The sequence below is a fragment of the Hemiscyllium ocellatum genome (assembly GCF_020745735.1).
Source record: "Hemiscyllium ocellatum isolate sHemOce1 chromosome X unlocalized genomic scaffold, sHemOce1.pat.X.cur. SUPER_X_unloc_3, whole genome shotgun sequence".
NCBI classification, from domain to species: domain Eukaryota; kingdom Metazoa; phylum Chordata; class Chondrichthyes; order Orectolobiformes; family Hemiscylliidae; genus Hemiscyllium; species Hemiscyllium ocellatum.
Window position 1 is genome coordinate 201,086 of NW_026867593.1, and position 15,391 is coordinate 216,476.

The window sequence follows — 15,391 nt, forward strand, 5'->3', positions numbered from 1 at the left end:
GGTAGGATTCGGTCGGCGCAACATTGAGGGCCGAAGGGCCTGTACTGCGCTGTATCTTTCTATGTTTCTTCTGTAACACAATGGTCCCACCCCATGTAACATAGGTGCTGCATGGTTTTTAACTGCGTGACGCTGACCAGATATCCCAAACCAATCTCCAAAAGCCATGAGATTGGGCATTCAATCCCTATAGTCAAGGGACACACAAACAGGCCCTACAGTCCAACTGATCCATGCCAACCCAGCTATCCCTAACCTAACCTGGTCACCAGGCTGCAGCTCCCTCTAAACCCTTCCTGCCCATGTCCCAACCCAATCCCTTTTAAATTGTACCAGCCCCCTACCCACTTCCTCTGGCATCCCAGCTCACCCCCTGCACAAATAAGCCATCCCATTTAAACCTGCCCGCTTTGCAGACTCCCCTGAGGTAGGAAAATAACTTGTATATTCGTGACTTTAATAGATCGCACCGCAGCCATTCTGGGGGAAGAACAGCAGCAGGGAAGAGGCCGTGGCTACATCCTTCCTGTAGCAGGGGGGGGGGAACAGCAATGAACACCCTATTGCAAAGGGGCACTCTGCACAGCCCACCACATGAGCCAGCTCCTGAAGTGAACACACCAACCCATAAGGGCAAGCACAAAGGCCTTTATTATCCTGTACAGCCATGCACATCTTTGCTGAACTGTTCCATCACTTCAGTTACAAGAATCTTGCTTGGGGGGGGAATTGACCAGGGAGCATGACAATACCCCTCACAGCTCATGTTTCTGCTTTACAAGAATGCAAGGGGAGAGAGTGAGGTCTGCAGCTGCTGGAGATCAGAGCTGAAAATGCGCAGCAAGTCAGGCAGCATCCAAGGAGCAGGAAATTCGAGGTTTCGGGCATAAGCCCTTCATCAGGAATTGAGAGGGATTTGTGTTTTTTAAAAAATGGATAAACAGCATGGTAGAAAGGTCTTTATTGAAAACAGACAGCTGCACAACAGCTACAAGGCAATACACAGTATTCAACAGTTACAAGAGACATAATCCGGTTAAGGGCTGAGTTGAAGCCAGTTATGGAATTATGTAGAGCTCCAGGGGATCTCCACCTGCAGAGAGAAAGGGCAGACATTACATAGAGGGCAAAGCAGCAGACCTATTGCTCTATACATAGCAGTTTAGCCATCATTAGCTGACTACGAAACCTCCACTCACCATCCCTGACCCTATCAGTGACAGGATGCAGACATCACTAGCTAGGCCCAGCACTGAATCACCTCTCTGCAGTAGATTGGACACCAATGAGCTCCAGTTCCCTGTGTTACAGAAATATCATGCTCTGAAGACATCCTAGTGGCTGTAATGCTATGAAAGACCCAAGGTGGCCCGTCACATAGCTGATTGTACATCGACGAAATGTCACAGCACAACAGCCTCTGATCAGATCCTCCAAGATCAGAAACCTATAGCTTACCATCCATGCGCCTATCCAAGGATTGCTTAGATGCCCTGAATGCAGTGACTCCACCGATGATAGAGGGAGTGTGAACATGGGATGGGAGGGGGCTTTTTATCCCAGGTGGCGTAGAGTTGAGAGCCAGAGCTGTAAGTGTTTCTGTATTCTGTCAGAGGATGGGTGCCTCTGAGGGACAGGCTTTGAGGTCAGGGAGGGACAAATTACCGAGTGCAGTTTCTCCCCCAGGAGCGTCCTCTCGATGCTCTTAACCTCTGACTATCAAGGGGTCAACCATGAAACCATGAGTTGGGGGGGGGGGGGGGGAAAAACAGAGTATTCAGGCTGGGGCACTAAATGGTGGGGCAAGTAGGGGGCTGAGCATTGAGTAAGGGGAGACAGTGTTGCTGGAAATGCACAGGTCAGGCAGCATCCAGGAACAACACAACTCATCTCCGGCATCTGCAGACCTCACTGTTGCTGAGGTAGTATGTATTCCCAGCACTGAGTGGTCCTTGAACACGGTTTTAAAAATGGGAAAGCAACTGCAGACAAGCTCTGCAGCTTTGGCAACATGCCCACTAGATGCTGCCTATTTTATGACAGGGGAGGTTCATGTCAGGTCTGAACATCGAGGGGCAGCCACAGGCAAGTAGCCCTCTGGGCAGCTGTCACTACTTGCTCATACAAAGGTTCATTGCTGATGGCACCACCAAAGCAGGCTTGCATTAACTGCCAATTCCTGCACTCCACGCTACGGCCAAACTGCTGCAGCTCATCAGGCCTTGTCTGGAGTACAGGTGAATCTCAATTACCCCAATTTCAGATCAGCCAAGCAGGATCACGGGGTCCCAAATGCTTGGTTAACCATGCTACCCAGTCACTGAACGAGACACTCTGCCCGCTCAGGTCAGGGATATGCAGCCTGGAAACAGACCCTTGGGTCCAACCTGTCCGTGTCCTTCAGATCAGAGGTTCCTCTGCATTGGTTATGGGGGCTTTGCAGAGAGTGTCTGTGCAGAGAAGGTGCGGAGCGTGTTGCCTGGTTGAGGGGGGCAGAGGCTGTGGCGAGAAAGGTGGCAACGGGAAGAGACTAGTAGGGGTCTACAGATGGGGTGGACATTCAGAGACATTACCCTCCTCACTTCAATCACTGAGGCTGAAGCGCACTGCCAGACAGGGGAAGGAAGAGGGGCATCTGGATGGTTACGTGAATCCAGAGAGGATAGAGGGATACAGACCGAATAAGGGAAGGATTTTTTAAAACAGTTAGGACGTTACTGGTACAGGTGAGGCGGCCATTCCTATTACGTATTGTAAAAATTTTGTTATACGTCCAACAGGTTGGGGGACAGCTCAGGAGTGGACTTACCGCAGGGGAGAACTGCTGTAGAGGGAACAGCCAAAGACAAAAGGCACCTGCGCATCCAGGACAGGGTCCTCCCCAGTGTGCAAAAAAAATCAAATCACAGACCACCTACAAACACAAGGGCAAGAAGTCAAGATTGCACTGGTCTTCCTGGCAATGACCCCCAGAAAGATTTTTTTAAAAAAAAACAAAAAAAACCAAGACAACAGAAACAAATTAAAATCAAAACGAAAAGAGAAAAGCAGCAGAGGCACCAAGTTTACCCCAGAATAATAAATAAAAACAGAATAGGAAATGCGACCTTACCTATTCGGAATACCTGGCGTAACAGGGTAAGAGTCCTGCCTGCCTGCTTAATCCTAGTCGCAAAGGGGTTCCTTGTGGCTGTGCTAATCATAGCTAGCCTCCCACGCAGCATAGAGCAACCCTCATAACGCCTAAGAACGGAGCACGCACCATCATAATAAGCTGGCCTCGTCTTCCCTTCCGACGGTACATGCTGAGCCAAGTGTTCTACACACAGTCTATACACTCCGCTGGCTGGCTGGCTGCTGGTAGTCTGCCTGGTTCTAGCAAAACGTTCCTTTGTCTTTCCTCCTCAGCTTCTGTCTGCGTGTAGCAGGGGGAGGGGGGGGGGGGAAGCGCCGCCAAAAAATAAATAAACCACAATTGAACGCTTGCTCGCTCCCTCTCCTTGAGTGGACGACATCGCTCTGGTCTGAACTACACAAGCTGACTCGCTGCCTGTGCCAAGGTTAACGTCCAGAGTCTGACTGCTACAACGCAAAGAACTGTTTCGTTTTTGAGTTTCTTCTGCATGTGTTTTTTTTTAAAAAACGTTTGCGAAATAAAAACATGACTTTCGAACATTTGGCTACGGCTATGTTCACGCCAGCCCAGGGATATTTAAGGTGCGTGGAGGACGGAGACACCTTCATTTAAAACCCTGACCCCAATAATTTGGGGGATGGCAGGTCTTGAAAAGCAAAGCAAAATAATTTAAGAGCCAGGAAAATCCCCCCCCCCCCCCCCAGCTCCAATGGAGAGCAACGTGAACATAGCGTGGCCCACATCTTGTTCTAAGAGAAAGCTTAGAAATCCATCTCAACATCAGAAGCCATTTATGCTATTAACTTCAATAATACACCAGTGACACAAATGGAAGGGGCCCCCAATTCTACAGCAGGAGTGGCTGTGTTAGAGGAACACTGCGTCATACACCGCTAGCAAATTAGACATTGTAATTTAAGAATACCCAACTGAATGTGGAAGGTGGACGCAGGGTTTGACCCTGTGCCATGGGCACCTTGGGGAGGAAGGCAGTGAGTGGGCAATGGAGCCAGTCACATGCCCCAATGCACCACAGCAGCAGCTTGTCCTCCACTGGTGGAATGGGGACACATTGGAGGATAAAAAGGGCTCATCACATGGCCTTTCCCAAGTGGGACAGGGGGTTGTGGAGGTTTGACTACAGCAAAGTGACCCCCATCGACCCAGTGCAGTACAAATGGCCTGGGACAGCTTGCCCAGAGACGGGCAGCAGAAGGAAGGAAGTAAGCTCAAGTCAGATCAAGAGGCAGGCAAAACCCCCAGAGGTCCTGACTGGCTCAAACATATCCCTTGACACCCTTAACACTATGACCTTAAACAAGACAGACTACCTGCAGGACTAGTAAATGGAAAGTATCTTTATTCTTAGTCATGATCACAACTAATACATTTATATCACTTAAACTGGAGCATTAAAATCAAAAACAATTCTAATAAAAACTCACTGGAATGTTCATTGTACACTTCCAGGGGGGGAAGGGGTAAGTCACAACTATAAAATAACCTGTTCAACAGTTTATCAAAATATCAATTACAGTCCTTACGCAGATATACATGCATGTGGGTTTTAAATTTTTATTCCTTTCAAAGTTCATGAGTTCAAACACTGACTTTTCTGACTAAAAAGACATTTGCTTCTCTTCCGGTAGCAGTTGTGCCCTGTGCTTGGCTGAGATTTGTATTGTAGTAACCTGCTGTCTCCCTGTTACAATCTCCTGGCTCATCCTCGCCTGCTAAGTACTGTGTTCCTGTTGAACAACATGGGATAAAATTATTATATCGTGCACTCTCTCAATACATGTTTCTTTTTTCTATTAAAAACATAGCCGAGGGCAAAGGGCAGGGGCATCCACTGGCCAGGCCCATTGCCAAGAAAATATAATCCTATAGTAATTATCCAGTTCATAGATGCAGGCACTCAGTCAATACACTGGCACTGCAGTTAGAGATCGATACGAACTGACTACTATACTGCACTGATGCAGCAACACATCATATATACATACACGACCAACAGTCCTCAACACCCTCCTGCCCAACTCCCACCTCCACATATTGGGTAAATGCTGCTGGAGCTGCCACCTTGCTGGGCACAAGATTACAGTGATGAAAACCAAGGCCAATCTTCAATACTCAGCTTTGCCTCCCCCCTCCCCCCCCCAAACCCACCAGATTGCTCTATCATTGACGCACTGGAGACGCCACCCCGCCACACCCAGCCAGAGAGAGAATGGAGCTAGCCCCACAACCCCCACATGCTGCTGTAACCCAGAACACACCTGGCTTTAGAACCGCCGACTGTAGGATCCTCCACCCCCTCCTCCGGAGCCATAGTTACCTGTAAGAGGAGACAGGCAGTCAGACTGCAACAGAAACCCACCCAGTCTGGTCAATGCACAGTTACTCAGGAGCAACTCACCTCCATAAGGTGCTGAGCTCCTACCACCATAGCCACCGCCTCCACCTCCCTTCATTGGCCCATAGTTGGACGACTGCTGATTTGGATAGTTGCCAAAGTCATTGTAGTTGCCGCCGCCGCCACCACCACCTCCAAAGTTGCCTGCCGTGAAAATATAAACATGTGTCCAAATCAGTTCAGGGCTCGGCTGTGCAAAACAAAGTAGAAATGCTGCTAAGAAAAGCAGGCAGCCGAAACGGGGCAGGCTGCCCTTGAATGGCTGGAAGGTGGGAGAACAGGTCGTTGGTCTGGGATTACAGAGGCGCCTGCGATATATGCACCGTTACCACACTGCCTGTATGTGATTGTGTTTACTGATCCCTTCCTGACGTAATAAGGTGGGACTAAGGGTTCATCCCCTTCCCTGTATAGTGGGGTCTGGCTGTGCTGCCCCTTTCTCCTGTAAATCACTGTCATTGTTAACTGTTGGTTTGCAATTTATACTAAAACAAAAAAAGGATCACTTACCACCAAATCCACCGCCATAGCCGTCATATCCACTGCCGCTGCCTCCACCACCGCCATATCCGCCACCACCCTGGTTGCCATATGTTGGGCTGCCACCATAGCCTGGACCTCCACGGCCACCACCACCACCAAAGCCACCGCCACCACCGTATCCACCACCTGAAAGTAGACACAGTCAGCTGCTGTAGAAGACAGAGAAACAGGCATTTCTGTGCTGTCACCCTAACCCAGAGCCCATGACACTTACCATCACCAAAACCATTGTAGCCATCACCGCAGCCTCCATAGTTGCCACCACCACCTCTGGAACCACCAAATCCACCTGCAACAAAGAAAGCCATCAGTGACAGTGACCACCACCACTCTCCCACAGCCAATGGCACAAAGCAGCCGACTCAAAAAAGGCAGCAACTCACCTCTGTTACCGAAGTTGCCTCCTCCTCCACCACCACGACCAAAGTTACCAGAGTTGCCAAAGTTGCCTCGACCAAAGTTGCCAGAGCTTCCTCGCCCTTTACAAGATATAAACCAGTGTTACAAAAAATGCACCATGCCAAATAGCAGGCTCACAGGTTTTTAAACAGCTCACAGCACCGCTCACCTCGCTGGTTCATGCCAGAGTTCTGCATCTCTTCACGGGAAAGGGCCTTCCTAACTTCACAGTTGTGTCCATTCACTGTGTGGTACTTCTGAACTAGAGGGGGATAAGAAAGGAAGTGGTTGGACTCACTCCATCACAACACCCAGTCGGTGATCCTCTACAGAAAGCACCTTGAACCCTTACCAACAATCTTGTCAACAGCATCATGGTCATCAAACGTAATGAAGGCGAACCCCCTCTTCTTCCCACTCTGGCGGTCTGTCATGACTTCAATCACCTCGATCTTGCCAAATTTCTCAAAGTAATCCCGAAGATGATGTTCTTCTGTGTCTTCCTTGATGCCGCCCACAAAGATCTTCTTCACAGTCAGGTGCGCTCCAGGCCGGGTGGAGTCCTGACACAAGACAAGCACCAAACCTCAGACAAAATACTAAACCCAAGCCTGAAATAGTCAAACTGGCCAGGAAACGGGGCTTACCTCTCTCGATACAGCCCGTTTAGGTTCCACAACACGTCCATCAACCTTGTGAGGCCTTGCTGACATTGCACCGTCCACCTCCGAGACACACGAATAGGTCACAAACCCAAAGCCCCTGGAGCGTTTTGTAGTGGGGTCTCTCATCACCTGAAAAACCGTGTGGGTAAAATGGTCAGCCTCACTCCTCAGGAAGAACACCAACACAAGAGACCAACACCAAGCAAGAGACTCAGACTCACCACACAGTCCGTCAGCCGGCCCCATTGTTCAAAGTGGTTCCGTAGACTGTCATCTGTCGTTTCAAAGCTCAAGCCACCAATGAACAGTTTCCGCAACTGTTCAGGCTCCTGAGAGTCCTCCAAGAGAATTGAAAGGAGGAAAGGATTAGCACACAAAAGAGGTCACTGCACTCACACGAACCAGTCCCCATCCACACCTGGTTATAGATATTTTGCTCAGACAGGACAGTGCACCACAAAGTCACTGTCAAATGTAACCTTGTCCGAACACAAAACAGATCTCACTCATCTAAGTTTCATTTGCAACCCTCTATCAGGACATTGTAGGGATCCTGGTCCTCAGTTGTGGTAATGTGGCAGGAATCAAAGGAGAGGGAACATGTAACTATAAGGATCACCACAAGAGGGAAAACCCAGCCTCTGACAGCAAATCACTGAACCACAGTGCATGACCACAGGTCTCCTATTCCTTGGATGCTGCCTAACCTGCTGTGCTTTAACCAGCAACACATTTTCAACACAGGTCTCACTAGGCAATCCCAGCAGTACAATGGGTGTGGAAGCAAGAGCAATCCCACAGGGGAAGGAAGCAAGAATAAAACCACTTGGATTGTATAAAAAGGCAGACAAGGGAATTAAAAACAGAAGGCAGGCAAACATTCCAAGCCAAATGGAAACATGGGCCTAAACCATGGGGAAAGAACAGGGACAAAGTTTCTGAGGTGGTGGGGCAAGGGAACAGAAATCACCATAGAACAAAATCCAGAGGAACCATATTCCCCATTTTAAATGAGGATGGGCACCCAGGCTACAAGCTTCCAAGGAGGGAAAGAGACCGGGAAAACTCCAAAAGCCAGACAAGGTATTTAAAAAATGACCAAGAAAGGGGAATTTGAAAGAGGAACTAGCAGCCTGGATGACATGGAAGACAGATGAAAGGAAAGCAAATTAAGGGAATTATTAAAAAAAACAGACACCCATCCAAGAGGGGAAGAAACTGAATTTGTAAGAAGGGCCCTCATGTCACAAAGCAGAAAGAGGGAAAAAGGAAAAATAAAAAGTTGAAGGGCCTGCCATTTCGTGGAGACACAAGGGAAAAGGAAATACACTGGAGAAAATTGAAAATTAGGTCGGGACAATTTCAGAGAGGGGTGGAGCTGCCATTTCACAGGGGAGGGAGAACAAAGAATTACAAAAACAACTGGGGAGAACAATTTTCACATGGCTTAGAGAAAAGGAGAGAATCTGATATTGAAACATGGAAGGGGAGTGAAAGGAGGAACAGCCAACACTTCATTGCAAGAGAGGAAAAGGTAAAATTGGCAACGATTGGGAGGGATACGGGCTGGGGGCAGGCGGGTGGGAACACTGCCCAGCAGATAGGAAAGGGAGGTAATTTAGTGCAGGGTGGGGAAGCCACTGTTTCAGATGAGTGGGGGAAACAAGAATTATTCAAAACAAATGCAACCTTCCAAGAACACGGGATGAAATTTAAGGACAATAAAAGGCACAATTTAAATAAACATTTGTGGGAGAGGAAACTCAGAAGTGCGTTCTCTTTTCTAACTCATCTGTCTGCCAATCGGAATAAAAATTTTTGGAAGGAGGTAAATGGAAAGGAAAATATATAAATAATAAAGTGAATGAATTCAGCATTTGGGTCAAGGAAGGTGGTGGTGAGGGAGACCACCTGTCAAATGGGGAAAAAAAGGGGAAAACCACATTTTAAAAGTGTCAGGCAGCACCCCTTTCCCCGTCCTTTCCCCAAAAAGGACAATGGTCACCAAACCCCTCTTTAAAACACTTCACGTCAAATTTAAAATGGGGCAAGAGGATAACCTTCTATTGAAAGGATGACTCTGCAGGAGAGGCGCCGCCATTTCGTGAACACAACCCCACCCCCTTTTCAGATGAAAAACAAGTGTATGTTTAAAAACGACGACGCAGAGGCAGCCATTTTGTGAACACTACCACCGCCAACCTATTTCGCAAGAAAAATACTTCCCGCCAACTAAATAAAAAAGCCGAGGGGGGGAAAATGTCACCAGAAAGGACTTGGTGGGGGGGGGGGGGGGGGGGGCGGTTGCACCTCATCTGTTCCAGCCCTTCACCCAGCATTTTATAAACATTGACCCCCAAACATTTATTTCCCCCCCCAACACAGACCGCATTTCAAGTGAATAAAAAAATCATGCAGAGGGGGTGGGGGGGGGGGTTGGAATTTCATATTTGATAAAAAGGGACGACTTCCCAGCGGCAGAGGGCAACACTCGGCAAAAACCCTCAACCCCCTCCACACTGTATTCAAAAACAAAAGCCTATAAATCAAACAGCATCGGGGGGGGGGGGGGGGACAAAGACCCTCATTTGGTAAAAAGGGACGACTATTCAGAGAGGGGAAAAGAAAGAGGGCCACCATTTGGCAAACACCCTTCGACTGCTACTTTAAAAAACCCAGTTACTTTGTCTTTAAAAAATCCAGGCAGTGAAGTGAGGGGTCGTGAGAACCACCTCATTTGAAAAGGGACCAATCTTCAGAGACGGCGGGGGAGGGGGGGGGGGGGTGGTGGCTGTTTGGCAAACACCCTTCACTTATTGTTAAGAGTCATAGTAAATCAAAAAAATCAGACTGCTCCGGGAGGTGGGGAACAAAACCCAGCAAAATCAAAACGTCAGGCGGGGAGGCGAGGGGGAAGCACCCCATTTGGAAAAAAGCACGACTTTTCAGAGAAATTGGAGAAAGAAAGGAAAAGGGAGTGGGTAAGGTGGCCATTTGGCTCAACATTCTCCCCCATCCCCAGTAAATGGGAGAAAGAAAGGAGGAAAAAAGGAGCGAGCGAGAAAAAGAAAGGAGGAAACAAAGGAGCGAGACACCTCCCGATGACAGAGGTTGGGGCAGGCGGGGAAGTAGTGAAAGGGGATAAACCTCCGAAAGTAAAATCAATACTTTCAATAGAAAGAAAGGGAGAGGGAAAGGAGGAAGAAAAAGGAGCGAGAGAGAAGAGGGAGGAAGAGAGAGAGGGGAAAGAAAGAAACAGGGCCACGATTTGGTGAGCACACCCACCTCCTCCTCCCTGAGGAAAAGACCAACCCCCACCCCCCCAAACACAGCAAGAGCAAACACCCCCCCCCCCTCCCCCCACACACAAAGCAGAGGGAAGGGGATGAAGAACAAGCTAAATAAAGAGAATACGGGGTGGGGTGGGACAAAGGTGAGGGTGGGGGCTGAGAGTGGGATAGGGTGGTGGAGGGCATGGGTGAGGGCAAGGTTGAAGGGGTAGGGGAGGGAGAGTGGTGGTGAAAGAGAAGCATGAGTGAGGTCAAGGGCAGCTGGATGAGGGAGGGGGTTGATGGTGGGGGGGGGGGGAGAGAGGAAGAGTGGGTGAGGGGGCGGAGGTGAGGGGAGGGAGATAGTGAGGTTGAGGGGGCGGATGAAGTTGATGGTGGGTTGAGGGAGAGGGTGAATGAGTGAGGGTAAGGTTGAGTGCAAGGGGGTGAGGGGAGAGAGTGAGGGGGTGAAGGTGATGGTGGGGGGGGTGGATGAGGATTGAGGGGGAGAGTGGTGGAGGGGAAAGTGGTGGGATGAGGGTGAATGAGGGAGATGGCAAAGGTGAGGGATATGGGGTGGGTTGAGGGGGAAGGTGGTGGGAGGAGGGCAAGAGAGGTTGAGGGGACAGGGTGAAGGTGATGGTGAGGGAGCGTTGAGGGAGTGAGTGGGGGGTTGAGGAAGGGGGTGGCAGGATGGTGGGATCAGGGTGAGGGAGGTTGAGGGGCAGAGGTGAGGGTGATGGTGAGTTGAGGGAGAGTAGAGTTGAGGAAGGGGGTGAGGTGAGGGAGATTGAGGGAGGGGAAGGTGGCAGGGTGAGGGAGGAGAGGGTGAAGGTAGCAGGATGAGGGTGAGTGTGAGGTTGAGGGGAATTAGGGGGCGGGCAGAGGAGGGATGAGAGTGAGGGGGGAGGGAGGGAGTGAAGGTGAGGGGGGAGAGAGTGAGTGAGAGGGGGTTCAGGGGCAAGCAGGGGAGGGGGGTGAAGGCGAGGGGTGTTTGAGAGGGTGGGGGAGGGGTGAGGGTGTGGGAGAGGTTGAGGGGGGAGTGAGGGTGAAGGTGACGATAGGGGGGTTGAGAAAGAGTGAGGGAGGGAGGGAAGATAATGGGGGGTTGGCGGGGGAGTGAAGGTGATGGCAGGGATGAGGGGAGTGGAGAGTGAGTGAGTGGGGGGGTTGGAGGGGGTGAAGGAGATGATGGGGAGGGGGAAGGGTGAGAAAGAGTGAGGGAGTGAGTGAGGGTGAGGGGGGTTGGCGAGGGAGTGGGGAGAGTGAGGTTGGAAGGGGAGATGATGGGGGGGGGGGAAGGGTGAGAAAGTGAGGGAGGGAGTGAGGGTGAGGGGGGTTGGCGAGGGAGGCAGGGATGAGGGGAGTGAGTGAGTGGGGGGTTTGGAGGGGGTGAAGGAGATGATGGGGAAGGATGAGAAAGAGTGAGGGAGTGAGTGAGGGTGATGATGGGGGCTTGAGAAAGAATGAGGGAGGGAGTGAAGGTGATGGGGGTTGGTGGGGGAGGCAGGGGTGTGGGGAGGGGAGAGTGAGTGGGGGGGTTGCAAGGGGTGAAGGAGATGGTGGGGGAGAAAAGTGAGAAATAGAGTGAGGGAGGGAGTGAGGGTGAGGGGGGTTGGCGAGGGAGTGGGGAGAGTGAGGTTGGAGGGGGAGATGATGAAGGGGGGGGAAGGGTGAGAAAGAGTGGGGAGAGTGAGTGAGTGGGGGGTTGGAGGGGGGAGATGATGGGGGAGGGTGTGAGTGGGGGGGTTGGAGAGTGATGGGGTGAAGGAGATGATGGGGGGAGGAGGGAGAGGGGGGGGATGGAGTGAAGGAGAGAGAGAGAGGGGGGGATGGAGTGAAGGAGAGAGAGAGAGAGGGGGGGATGGAGTGAAGAAGAGAGAGAGAGAGAGAGAGGGGGGGATGGAGTGAAGAAGAGAGAGAGAGAGAGGGGGGGATGGAGTGAAGAAGAGAGAGAGAGAGGGGGGGATGGAGTGAAGGAGAGAGAGAGAGGGGGGATGGAGTGAAGGAGAGAGAGAGAGGGGGGATGGAGTGAAGGAGAGAGAGAGAGGGGGGATGGAGTGAAGGAGAGAGAGGGGGGGGATGGAGTGAAGGAGAGAGAGGGGGGGGATGGAGTGAAGGAGAGAGAGGGGGGGGATGGAGTGAAGGAGAGAGAGGGGGGGGATGGAGTGAAGGAGAGAGAGGGGGAGAGGGGGATGGAGTGAAGGAGAGAGAGAGGGAGAGGGGGATGGAGTGAAGGTGAGAGGGAGAGGGGGGGATGGAGTGAAGGAGAGAGAGAGAGAGAGGGAGAGGGGGATGGAGTGAAGGAGAGAGAGAGGGGGATGGAGTGAAGGAGAGAGAGAGGGGGATGGAGTGAAGGAGAGAGAGAGGGGGATGGAGTGAAGGAGAGAGAGAGGGGGATGGAGTGAAGGAGAGAGAGAGGGGGGGATGGAGTGAAGGAGAGAGAGAGAGAGGGAGAGGGGGGGATGGAGTGAAGGAGAGAGAGGGGGGGATGGAGTGAAGGAGAGAGAGAGAGAGGGGGGGATGGAGTGAAGGAAAGAGAGGGGGGGGGATGGAGTGAAGGAGAGAGAGGGGGGGGATGGAGTGAAGGAGAGAGAGGGGGGATGGAGTGAAGGAGAGAGAGGGGGGGGATGGAGTGAAGGAGAGAGAGAGGGGGATGGAGTGAAGGAGAGAGAGGGGGGGGATGGAGTGAAGGAGAGAAGGAGAGAGAGGAGGGGATGGAGTGAAGGAGAGAAGGAGAGAGAGGAGGGGATGGAGTGAAGGAGAGAGAGGGGGGGATGGAGTGAAGGAGAGAGAGAGAGGGGGGGGGAGTGAAGGAGAGAGGGGGGGGATGGAGTGAAGGAGAGAAGGAGAGAGAGGAGGGGATGGAGTGAAGGAGAGAAGGAGAGAGAGGAGGGGATGGAGTGAAGGAGAGAGGGGGGGGATGGAGTGAAGGAGAGAGAGGGGGGGATGGAGTGAAGGAGAGAAGGAGAGAGAGGAGGGGATGGAGTGAAGGAGAGAAGGAGAGAGAGGAGGGGATGGAGTGAAGGAGAGAGGGGGGGGATGGAGTGAAGGAGAGAGAGGGGGGGATGGAGTGAAGGAGAGAAGGAGAGAGAGGAGGGGATGGAGTGAAGGAGAGAGAGAGGGATGGAGTGAAGGAGAGAGAGAGAGAGGGGGGGATGGAGTGAAGGAGAGAGAGGGGGGGGATGGAGTGAAGGAGAGAGAGAGAGGGAGGGGGATGGAGTGAAGGAGAGAGAGAGAGAGGGGGGGGATGGAGTGAAGGAGGGAGGGGGAGGGGTGACCGCCGCCATTTTGTCTCTCCCTCCCCCTCACCTTCTCCTCGACGATAAACTCCTCTAACGGTCCCCCCCCTCCCTCCTGGCGGTAACCCTGAGGGGGGGGTACCCCTCTCTCTCCCCCCCTCAGGGGGGGGGGGGGGGTTAAACCCCGGGGGGAGGGGGGTTTATTTTAAAGAAACGGGCGGCGGCGTCGACGCCTCAAAATGGCGGCGGGCGGCGGTTGGCGGCTGCGTCACGGCGGGTTTATATCAAACGGCGGGCACTCACCTCCATGTCTCTTTCGTACGAGGGCGCCGTCTTGACGGTTATACCGTGACCGAGTCACACCGAGAAAGGGGGGGGAGAAAATAAAATTAACAGAAATAACACGCGCACGATCCGCCTCCGTCGCCGCCCGCCGCCGAAGAGACCGGCCGCCGCGCCCGTCACCTCCTTATATAGGGCAGCTACAAGGGGGGGGCGGGGCGACAACACGTGATGAGGGTAAGGGGAGCCAATCGGCGCCGCCGCCGCGGGCGGAGCGGGGTGGCCGATTGGTCGAGGACGCGCCCGCCCCCACATGTTTTACCACACCCCCCCCAACGGCGGCGGGACGGATTGACTGACGTGCGGATCGGACCAATGGCGTCTCCCGCCGCGCGCGTGGAGGGAAGGAGAGGGGAGATGATTGGTTGAGAGTAGACGGGCATCCGCCTCCATTCCCACACACACACACACGCGCGCTGGCGATTGGTTGACCGATTGACTGACGTCGGGTCGGGCCAATCGCCGCGGGCGGAGGGAAGCCGATTGGTTTAGAGTTGACCGTCACCTCCCCCCACACCCGCATTGAAGGCGATCCGGATGGATTGATTGATTGACGTCGGGGCGGACCAATCGCCCGGCGCGGCCCGTGGTGGGAGGGAGGCTGGTTGGTTCAGAGCTGACCGTCACCCGCCTCCACCAACACCCACCCACTCACAAGAGGAGGCGCTCCGCTTGGATGGATTGACGTCGGGTCGGACCAATCGCCTGGCGCGGCCCGTCAGCAGAACGAAGATGATTGGTTTAGAGTTGTCCGTCCCCGTTCCACCACAACACCCAACACAAGAGGATTGATTGATTGACGCCGAGTCGGACCAATCGCCTGGCGCAGACCGTGGGCGTAGGGAAGCCGATTGGTTTATCACTCACCCGACCCCGCCCCCCGTTTATGTCGCCGATGGACGGAGGGCCCGGGATCAATCGCCCAGCGCGCGCGCGGAGGCGGGAGGGAAGCCGATTGGTTTAGAATTCACAACCCTCCCTTAGTAACAGGGGAAGGAGGCGCTCCGGATTGGCTAAGCAATTGATTGACGGGGGTGCTGACCAATCCAAGCGAGCTCAGGGCTCCCCATGCATGAATTCAAGCAATTTTTTGCACATTTTCACATGAATTCATGCAATTTTTGGCAAATTTTCTCATGAATTCATGCAATTTTTTGCAAATTTTCTCATGAATTCATGCACTTTTTGGGCTCAGACTTTTACAAGAATTCAAGCAATTTTTGGCAAATTTTCTCATGAATTCATGCAATTTTTTGCAAATTTTCTCATGAATTCATGCAATTTTTGGCAAATTTTCTCATGAATTCAAGCAATTTTTTGCACATTTTCTCATGAATTCATGCAATTTTTTGCAAATTTTCACATGAATTCATGCACTT

The 15,391-nt window shown here is 52.1% G+C and overlaps 1 protein-coding gene across 3 annotated transcripts; it reads right to left on the reverse strand.

The window, feature by feature from the left end:
• Positions 1-946: 946 nt before the first annotated feature.
• Positions 947-14,124, reverse strand: LOC132808961 (heterogeneous nuclear ribonucleoprotein A3 homolog 2-like). 3 transcript variants are annotated; one of them, XR_009642176.1, is made up of 12 exons: positions 13,974-14,124; positions 7,381-7,497; positions 7,142-7,288; positions 6,847-7,057; positions 6,664-6,756; positions 6,479-6,574; positions 6,310-6,384; positions 6,063-6,221; positions 5,556-5,696; positions 5,416-5,474; positions 2,810-2,914; positions 947-1,093 (listed from the first exon to the last, which is right to left on the reverse strand). XR_009642176.1 is itself a non-coding variant. In XM_060822354.1 (11 exons), the coding sequence occupies exons 1-10, from the start codon at positions 13,977-13,979 to the stop codon at positions 5,422-5,424; spliced, it is 1,089 nt and encodes a 362-aa protein (XP_060678337.1). In that variant the 5' UTR covers positions 13,980-14,124; the 3' UTR covers positions 4,480-4,884; positions 5,416-5,421. The 3 variants fall into 3 exon arrangements, 2 of the variants coding, with proteins under 2 accessions (XP_060678337.1, XP_060678336.1); XM_060822354.1 differs by lacking the exons at positions 947-1,093; positions 2,810-2,914 and adding an exon at positions 4,480-4,884 and having other exon boundaries at positions 7,381-7,488; XM_060822353.1 differs by lacking the exons at positions 947-1,093; positions 2,810-2,914 and adding an exon at positions 4,480-4,884.
• Positions 14,125-15,391: the final 1,267 nt, after the last annotated feature.